Here is a 10089-nt window from a genome sequence, read left to right on the forward strand (position 1 = left end):
CGTGAGCCATGGCCGCTGAGCCTGCGCGTCCGGAGCCTGTGCTCCGCAACGGGAGGGGCCACAACAGTGAGAGGCCCGTGTACCACAAAAAAAAAAAAAAAAAAATGGACTTCTGTCCGTTAAGTGTCTTGTGATCCACATGACCAGCTGGCCTGAAACTCTGAACCTGACCCTTGGAATCTCCCATCGACTGAGGAGAGAAAGTTGACCTGGCATGAGGGCAACATTAAGGACAATATCTGGCCCTGGAGGTGCCTCTAGAAAGAGAGGAGTCGGGGCAGACTACCTGGAGGAGGTGAGCCCTGAACAGGCCTTGAAGGATGGGATTAATTGGGCAGGGAGAGCAGGAGGGGCAGGGCAGCTCAGATGGAGAACAGCAGAGAAAAGACCCGCCAGGGGAAAGAAGTGCCCTCCTTCTCCGCTTCCTCACTCAGCTGTCCCCTCGACACCTCCTCCCCACGCCTTCAACTCCTTCCTCGCGGCCCTTCCGGAACCGAGCCTTGGAGCAATCCTGCTGTCCACCTCCTCCTCCCAGCCTCTGCCACCCTACTGGGGGCTCCAAGGAAAATCTTATACCTGCCCAGACTGTCACCGTCTTTACTCTCAGCTGGGACTCAGAGCTTCCCCCAAAGTCCCTCCCTGAGCCCCTTGCCCAGCTCAGCTGCTTCAGACCTCACCTGTGCAAGGTGTTCCCCACAACCTCTGCCTTCCGCCCCGGTTCCCTTCCACTTGCCTCCTCCCTCTCACCTTGGACTGTGCTAACGCCTGCGGTGTCACCTCCTCTGATCCCACCAAGCACCCCAGGGCACTAGCCTACCCAGTTTAGAGAGGGTGAGACAAAGAGAGAGGCAAAATCATTTGCTCACACAGCCAGGAAGATGTAAAACTAGGATCCGAGAGGAGGTCCGCTGACCCGGAACCTGCCCTAAGCCCTGGGTTCTCTCATTCCTTCCTGGCGACCCATCTCCAGGCCATAGCCGTCCCTCTACTTGTGCCCTGTACCCCCCAGGCTTGCTTCAGGGATCCGGTGTTCGATTCACACCCCGTCTCCAGCTTTATTCTCTCTCCCCCTGCCTCTTTCTCCTCTGTGTCTCCCATTATAAAAGGAACTCAGGTTCTCAAATATTTTTCTTTTAATATCTCCCTCCACAGGAAAAAAAAAAAAAAAAAAACTTTCTGCAGTGTCACCCTTCCTACAAACCCCTTAGGAGGGGGTTTGTCTCCTTCTCCTCTCAGCCCAGTGCTCTGCTTCCAGGTCCTCCCCACCAGCACCACCCACCCAGGGCCATCTGCTGTCCCTTCGTGTGGAATGACTGGCCAAGGGCGCCAGCTACCTCCTGCTGCTAAAGCCTAGCCGAGCGACTGCTCAGACTCTTCTTGGAGAGCCCGTGGTACAAAGCGGGAGTCTGCGGATCAGACACAAGTTTGAAACCCCCATCTCCATCCCCAACCTCCTCCACCACTCTGTAGCTGTGTGGCCTGAAGGGAATTGCTTAACCTCTCTGAGACTTAATTTCCTGATCTGTGAGTTGAGGGTAATAATGATAACTCTTTATAGGGATGCTGTGAGGCCTGGATATATTGCCAGCATTTGTGGAAGCACTCTTCTTGCTTACTTTCTCATCCTTATTATTGGAGATACAAACAGCCTCAAAGGACACTTGACCTGGTGGATGCCTCCATCCTTGAATCCTCCCCAGCCCTTGCTCCCATGACCCACGCCGTCCCGATTTTCCCTCTTAGCTCCTCTGCCAGCGGATCCTGCTCAGCCCAGGCTTCCAGGACTAGAGGCCGTCAGCTCGGCCTTGGGCACTTTCCCACCGCACAGGGTGCTCCAGGCAGTGTCTCAATCCCGGGGCTTCAGGGACCATCTCTTTGCGGACAAGTTGGGGATGGGTTGGTTGGGGGCGTGTGGAGTTGGTCCGGGGGTATCTGTGGGTGGAAGCTCGGGGCAGAGACGCAGGCAAGAACCTCATGTGAAGTGGTCGTGGAAGTCGTGCAGGTGTGCCAGATTACCCACGCGGAGAGTGGAAAGGTCTGCTGGGGCCCTGGAGGTGCTCCGGAGTTCAGAGGGGGAGGAAGATAGTTAAGACAGTTCCAGAAGAAGGGAAGAGATGAGCTTCGGGAAGGAGGGATGGGTCACTCGAGTTCAAGGAGATGCCCTTGGCTTTGGAGGTTAGGTGAAGCAAGAGACCTTGCCCATGGAGGGTCCTGAGGGCCTGCCCATCAGCAGAGCGATGAGGGCGAGGACAGAGGCAGAGAAGCCCAGGTGAGGGGCCTCAGCTCAGTGGCCTCGATCTTCTGAGGCCCCAGAAAGCGGATTACCCTGCAAAGCCCCTCGAGCTGACTTTCCAAATCCCCAGTAGTGCTTCTCTGTCACAGGGAGGGTTAACCCCACTTACAGAAGGGCGCTGCACCGCCCCCTCTGTCCCCTTAACTCCATGATTCCTTCCAGAAGTTTCACACTGTCCCTCCTCTCCCGCAGGCTCTAAGGCTGGGCCAAGCCCTGCCCCAGGCTCACCCAGAGGTGAGCCCAGTTCCACCGAGGATGCGTGGTCCCCTCCAGACCAACATGGGGCTTTCTGCTGCGGCCTGGGCATGGGGTGGGAATGTGGACGGGGGCCAAGGAGCCGGGAAAGGAACGGCTGTTTGCCGAGGATTCCTCTGGGATCTTCTCCACAACCCTGAGAAGCAATCAAAATAACAGCCCCCATCATTTATTACATGCCTACTCAGTGCCAGGCCCTGGAATGCTTTGAGAATCATCTGACTTAGCTTCCCCAGCTACCCTACAAGGCAGGTACTTCTTCTGTCACCCCTTTTTACTGGAGACTGAAGCTCAGACAGGTTAAAGCACTTGCTCAGGGACGCGTGGCTGGCTGTGAGGGAGCAGGGATTTGAACTTGGGTCTGTCTCGGCTGTCTCCACCCACCCTCCCTCGGGGTCAAAGGAAACACAAACGCCTCCTCCCGCCTCCCCACCTCAGAACCGTCACTGGGTTCGAGCTGGGAAGACTGGATCTGGGGACGCTGAGGGACCAGCCTGCCTGGGAATGTGAGGACAAGTCAGGGAAGGGCTGGGAGGCCGCCTGAGAGCCCGTAGCCAGGCTCAGGGCCTGCATCCTCACCCCCTCCAGTCCTGCAGGAGACCCTCCACGTGGGGCCCAGACCCCACCTGCAAGCTGGCCTCAGACCCTACATTGGACCCATTTGCACATGTGATGGGAGCTGCCTCTGTGCTGGGCGTCTGGGGGCTGCTAGCCTTCCAGGAGTGCCCAGACCCTCAAATCCTGGGCCCCAAGCAGTCCCTTATGAAGGGATTAGGTGAGAAGCGCTGGGGCAGAGAGCAGTACCCACAGTGAGCCCCCTGTGTGTGGAGCCACACCCAGACACACACACACCTCGGCCACACACTTGTCCCCAGACCCCTACGGTCCTGGGGTCAGTGGAGTCCACACCTCCCTTCATGATTTGATCAGCTTGAGAGCACAGGGACCCGGGGACACTGAGCAGCCTGGGAGGCGGTGTGGGCGCAGCAGGCCCGACCGGCTCCCGGGGGCACCTTGGTAATGCTGCAGGTGTGGCTGGTTGATCCCCTGTGGAGACAGTAAAGATTAAGAGGATCATGAGCTGCATCCAGCGCTGCCCTGGGAGAAATCTCCCCAAGCCAGAGCCTCTGCTCTGAGGGGAAGTTGGGGCAGATCCTGAGTTTAGACAGAGGGGCCAGGAGGCAGGAGCACAGAGAGGAGAGACAAGGAGACAGAGACAGAGGGAGAAGTAGAGATAGACAAGAGACGGGGGCACAGACAGAGAGACAGAGGATCAGAGAGGGAGGCAGAGGCTGGGCCCGGCTCAGCGATCCTGAGGCCTCTCTTAGGCAGGAAGACGGAGGCTGCCCTGGGACCAGCCAGGACCAGGCTGACAGCGCCCATGAGCTCCAACATGGCTGCAGCGGCGCCGGCAGCTGTGCCTGCCTCCAGGAAGGAGTCTCCAGGCAGTTGGGGCCTGGGGGAGGAGCTGACAGGTATGGCTTTCCTGGACGTAGTAGGGTCTGGACCCTTGGAGAGTGGAGTGTGGGTCAGAGGTTTGCAGGGACCGTGAAAGGAGCCGGAGCAACTCAGACCGAGCCCCAAGGACTGTGGGCAAGTGTGAGGGAACCTGCTGGCAAACCCAGAATCCTAGAAACACGGGGATCAGGACAGGACAGCTGAGTGGATGGGGGAGGAAAGGAGAGAGAAGGGCCCTCAGGGGCTGGGAGCAGAGGTCCGTAGCAGTGGTGCCAAGATTGCTTTTATGTGTGAGGGAGCCTGAAGCCACCTGCAGAGAGAGGGAGAGGGAGGTGGGGCAGAGAGCGTCCTCTTGTTGAGAACTGGTCATGGAGAGAGAACGGGGAGGAGGAGGGCTGGGGGTGTGTGATAAGCGAGACACTCTTCCAGATGGGAGAGACAGGCGTGTCTAAAGGCGGGTGGACAGGAACCTGAGGACGAGGAAGCAAGGAGGGCGTAGGGCTCCCTGAGGAGGTGGGAGGGGGGTGGGACCAGCCCTGGGCCGGTCCCCACCCAGCCCGCTGCCCCTCAGGCGCAGGGCCCTCGCTCCAGTGCCGCGTGTGTGGGGACAGCAGCAGCGGGAAGCACTACGGCATCTACGCCTGCAACGGCTGCAGCGGCTTCTTCAAGAGGAGCGTGAGGCGGCGGCTCATCTACAGGTGAGGCGGGGCAGCGCCCCGCCGCCCTCCAGCCCCTGAAGGTGCCCGGGAGGGTGGAGGGTGTTCAGGGAAGAAGGAGCTGCGGCAAACATATCCGAAACCCACGGCCCAGGGCCTGGGCGGGACCCTGACTCCCTGGGGGGTTCCGCTCCGCCCACAGGTGCCAGGTGGGGGCAGGGATGTGCCCGGTGGACAAGGCCCACCGCAACCAGTGCCAGGCCTGCCGGCTGAAGAAGTGCTTGCAGGCGGGCATGAACCAGGACGGTGAGTGGGGAGACCACCCGCAGAGGCGTGGCAGAAGAGAAGGGGGCGTGTGACCCGTGGGGCGTCCTGACCCTTCCTGTCTCCCCAGCCGTGCAGAATGAGCGCCAGCCACGAAGCACCGCCCAGGTCCGAATGGACCGCGTGGAGTCCGACACGGAGCCCTGGCTGGAGCCCCTGGCGGCTCCCCCGACCCCAGCAGGGCCCAGCCCGCGGGGCCCTACACCGGTGTCTGCAGCCAGAGCCCTGGGGCCCCGGGCCCTCACACCTCCAGGCCACCACCACTTCATGGCCAGCCTGATAACGGCCGAAACCTGCACTAAGCTGGAGCCAGAGGATGGTAAGTGGGAGGATGGCTGAGCTCCCAGGCCCTGCCTTCATCCCACACCTGGGCCCCTGAGAAGCCCCTGCCGCCTACCTCGGAGCAGGGGCTGATGCACAGCCTCCTCCTCCAACAGCCGATGAGAATGTTGATGTCACCAGCAATGACCCCGAGTTCCCCTCGTCCCCATACTCCTCCTCCTCCCCCTGTGGCCTGGACAGCATCCACGAGACGTCAGCTCGCCTCCTCTTCATGGCTGTCAAGTGGGCCAAGAACCTGCCCGTGTTCTCCAACCTGCCCTTCCGGGATCAGGTATACCCGTCAGGGGGCTCACGAGAGTCCGCCGGGCTGGGGGCGCATACCTCCTTGTGCAGGTGATGATTGGCGGTGCGCGCAGCTTGGGGATGGTGACGGCTGGGGACACCCATGCCTCAGAGTCCGTGATGGTCAGGGACACCAGTCTCAGGGATGTGACTGCTGGGGGTGCTACATCTCTGGGCAGCGATGATGGTCGGGGTCGTCACCCAGGGGAAAGTGATGGCCAGGGACACACGGGGACCACCAGGGATTTGAAGACAGTGTCTGTGCCCCTCTGGGTCTTCTTTCCTCCTAGACAAGCCCTCAGGCCCTACAGATGCTCTGTTTGTCACAGGGTGGTCTGCACACCCTAAACAGCATCAGTGGGCAACCCTGGGCTCCCTTGGAACACAAATGCCCCTGACGTCAGGGCTTGCATTTCAGCCCTGCCTCTTCTCCGCTAGGACACCCCTCTGGGCTTCTCATGAGCAAGGGGACCTGTCATGACAAATCCAGGAAAAGAGGCACACTGAGAGTCCGAGTCCTTAGCCAGTGGTTTGGATGAAGCAGCTCAGAAGCCAGGCTGAGTCGGCTTAGGATGCTGGTGGGGAGTCCCTGAGGCTGCCCAGCTTCTCACAGCTCCAGGGTTTCCTATGTGTTCCACTTGCAGCTTTGGATGGAGCCCACAGAGTATCTTGAAGCTGAGGCATCTGGGCCAGATGGTGCCAAGTCCCAGAGCTCTGGACCCCTGGTTGATGTCAGGCAGAGGTCAGAATGTTCTGGGCACCCGGGACCAGCCCTTCGTTTCCTAGGACACCCAAGAAGGTGGCAGAGGTTCCAGGCTGAGCCAGAGGAGCTGTGTGTCAGTCATAACACTCGCCCTCTCTCTGGGCACAGGTGATCCTGCTGGAAGAGGCATGGAGTGAACTCTTCCTCCTCGGAGCCATCCAGTGGTCTCTGCCCCTGGACAGCTGCCCACTGCTGGCCCCGCCTGAGGCCTCTGCTGGTGGCAGCTCTCAGGGTCGGCTGGCACTGGCCAGTGCAGAGACTCGAATCCTGCAGGAAACCATTTCAAGGTTCCGGGCACTGGCGGTGGACCCCACGGAGTTCGCCTGCATGAAGGCCCTGGTCCTCTTCAAACCAGGTAGCTGAGTCTTTGCCCAAAAGCCTTAGAGGAGAGTGGTTAGGGATGAAGCAGGGGAATTCTGGTGACTTCCTTCTGTCTCTCACTTTCCCTCCATGACCCCACATAGATGCAGATGGTGCAGACTTCTTCCCTGGGGGCAGGAGGGGATGGATGGCTGCAGGCTGGGCTCACGCCTCCTGAGGCCCTGGCTGACTGTAAGGGGGACGGAGGGCCTGAGACGGAAGCTCACTGCTGCTGCTTCTCTCCAGAAACACGGGGCCTGAAGGATCCTGAGCATGTGGAGGCCTTGCAGGACCAGTCCCAGGTGATGCTGAGCCAGCACAGCAAGGCCCACCACCCCAGCCAGCCTGTGAGGTGACCCGCGCACGTGCCTACCTGCCCATCTCTCCCTTCATCTCGCCATTCCCCTGCCCACCTCTCTGACACCATCTCAGGGCTGCACTGTTTAGATGGCCCAAGGGTCTCAGTACAACCAGCCCGTGGCCGACACCTACTGAGTGCCAGGCACAGCACCAGGCCCGGGAGTAGGGACCAAAATGTGCATAAGGCAAACTTGCTGTCTCCTAGGGGTGCCCATCACAGTGACCACACTGCAGTTGAGGGCTGGTCTTGAGGGCTGCATGTGTCTGCAGGAGACAGAGACCCACTGGGAGATGGGGTGCCAAGCGGAGCTGGAGGCAGGGCTGGACTTGGAGGAAGGATAAGGTCTACAGGGAGAGAAATCATCATTCACTAAGTTGGGGAGAGAGAGAGAGGCGAATATGCATATGTTCTTAGGTCAGGAGCCCAGTTTGGAAGGTATAGGAGATCGCTGCCACTGAGAAGGTGGCGGACTAAGCCAGAATGGCTCTCTGGCATCAGCCTGTTCAGGCCAGCCAAAGGCCAAATCTGATTCGCTAGGCAGAGAGGAGCCACTGCAGGCTTTTGAGCAGGAGAGTGTTGTACACAGAGCTGGGCTTCATGCAGGGGCGTGGCAGTGAGTACAGAGCATCCAACCAGGGAGGGAAGCAGACATTGCCATCATCCAGGAGCCGTGGAGTTTCTGCTCTTTGGGAGTGGAAAGGCAACAGATGCGGGAGCCACTGGGAGCTGGGATGGGTCAGACTTGGCACTTGAGTGGATATAAGGAACGAAGGGAAGAAGAGCTATTTGGGAGACGAAGTAGTCAAGAAATGAAAAGGAAAGTCAGGAGGAAAGGAGTTTTGAGGGAACATGAGGCCTGTTGGAGGTGCAGTGGGACATCTGATAGGGATGCATTTGCACAAGCCATGTGCATGGACAATAGCCCTGCCCTGGCTGGGTTTGGAGGACAGTGGCTGCCAGCTGAGACTGTGGCTGCAGGGAGAGTGGGGCAGGAGCCAGTGCTCTGGGACTGCCCGGCTCGCCCCGGCACCAGCAGATCCAACGGAGCCTCAGCAAGATTGGACCACTTGGACTCCAGGCAACTATTGGCTATTTTAGACCACATTTTCTGCATTCTCTTGGGCCCCCAGCAGTTCTCTCTGAAGAAGTAAGCTAACACGGGCACCCTCAAATCCCCTGTAATCTGAGAAATGATCAAAAGAAGAGGTAATTTTCTTTTAGAAAGAGTCCAAGGTGTAAGGACTATACCCATCACACAGAAAGATTTCTGCTATTGGTGAGCATAGGTAGAACGTGTCCCTAAGGCTCAACACAGCACCCTAAGAACAGTCATCACAGACATCCAGGCACCAGCGGCCCTCCTTCACCAGGTTTGTGTTGGGTTCAGCTCCCAGAGATGTCTGGGCATATTGGTTTTCTGTCAAATTTCAAAATTCTCATTAACATTTCCTTTGCCACTCCTATTGGAGTTGGTTCAGTATCAACTACAGGCAGAAACTGAGTGCTGAGCAAGTGATTTGGGGTTCTCTAAGCCAGTGTATTTCAGTTTTTAAAAACTGCAACACCCAGGAAGAAATGCAATTTCCATCATAACCCAATAACACACAGACCCTGAAACAAAGTTCCCCCAAATAATACCTGCCCTTACTTTGAATGATTTACTCTGATATTTCTGTTTAAATTATTTAAATTGTTTATTGTTTAAAAAGGCTGGTTGTGACCCACTTCCGGCAGTTTGAAAAACAATTTCTCTACTTGGCTTTATAGTTACTCCTTCCTGACACTCCTTAGATCAGAAAAGCAGAAGAAGGGAGGGGTGCACGACTGCTCAGTGCCACCAGCTTGGCTCTTACAAGAGAAAGAAAGCCTTTGGTTTGGCAAAACAAGTTCAGTAGGTCATTGGGAGGTGAGAAGACTTTCCGTAGACCTCCGTGGTAGAAGCTGAGCATGGAGCTGCCCCACTTTGATGTGGCCTCCTTGACATTGGGCACTGACCCCAGCTGTCAGTCTTCCCACCCAAGGAGGGTCTAATGCCCCTCCCCGTCTCTTGGGGCTTCACCATCCACCTTCTCTGCACTGGGGACCCCCTGCCTTGGCAAATGGTTCTTATTTAAAACTACAGTGACTCCTTTTCTGGATGAGTATCTCAGCCACAAAAATTAAGTTTCGACTGCAGAATGTTTTCACTAATGGCTAGCTACTCTATCACCCTAGGTGGCTTACAGAGGGGAATTTATATATATATATATATATATATATTTTTTTTTTTTTTTTTTTTTTTTTTGGCCATGCCACGCGGCTCTTGGGATCTTAGTTCCCCAACCAGGGACTGTACCCAGGCCCCATGAGTGAAAGTGCCAAGTCCTAACCACTTGACCACCAGGAAATTCCCAGGAATTTATATTCTTATTCAAATATATGTGGTATTAATCATAATGTAATTATAATCATTATATTCAATTAATAATATATTCACATGTACTATTAATATAAATAACTTCTCACTTTATAATCTTTACACATAATAAACGATATTTATTCACTATTTTCATCACACTCCTCAGCTAAAGATTGGAGGAGGGCCACAGTGGGTCAGGGGGAGGCGAATGGGGCCTTTCCTCTAAATTCCTCCTTACGCACCCTGGGCACCAGTCATCTCTCCTTTCCTTCCCCTTCCGCCTCTCCTGGGATGGCACTGTCCCTAGGACTCAGGCTCAGAAGCTGAAAATCAAACTGATGGTGTCCTCTATCCTGTTCAGGTTTGGGAAACTGATCCTGCTCCTCCCGGCTTTGAGGTTTATCACTTCCGAACGTGTTGAGCTCCTCTTTTTCCGCAAGACCATAGGGAATACTCCCATGGAGAAGCTCCTTTGTGATATGTTCAAAAACTAGTGGAGGTGGAAATAAAATGGGTGCGACCACTTTGTTTTTTTTGTTTGTTTTTTTTTGCGGTACGCGGGCCTCTCACTGTTGTGGCCTCTCCCGTTGCGGGGCA

The 10089-nt window shown here is 56.5% G+C and overlaps 1 protein-coding gene across 1 annotated transcript; it reads left to right on the forward strand.

Moving 5' to 3' along the window:
* The first annotated feature begins 3895 nt into the window (after positions 1 to 3895).
* On the forward strand, positions 3896 to 9986 carry NR2E3 (nuclear receptor subfamily 2 group E member 3). Its single transcript, XM_007130714.1, has 8 exons — positions 3896 to 4023; positions 4578 to 4704; positions 4865 to 4968; positions 5057 to 5305; positions 5424 to 5599; positions 6482 to 6728; positions 6980 to 7085; positions 9854 to 9986. The coding sequence occupies exons 1-8, from the start codon at positions 3930 to 3932 to the stop codon at positions 9984 to 9986; spliced, it is 1236 nt and encodes a 411-aa protein (XP_007130776.1). The 5' UTR covers positions 3896 to 3929.
* Positions 9987 to 10089: the final 103 nt, after the last annotated feature.

Source organism: Physeter macrocephalus, chromosome 11 (assembly GCF_002837175.3).
Source record: "Physeter macrocephalus isolate SW-GA chromosome 11, ASM283717v5, whole genome shotgun sequence".
NCBI lineage: Eukaryota > Metazoa > Chordata > Mammalia > Artiodactyla > Physeteridae > Physeter > Physeter macrocephalus.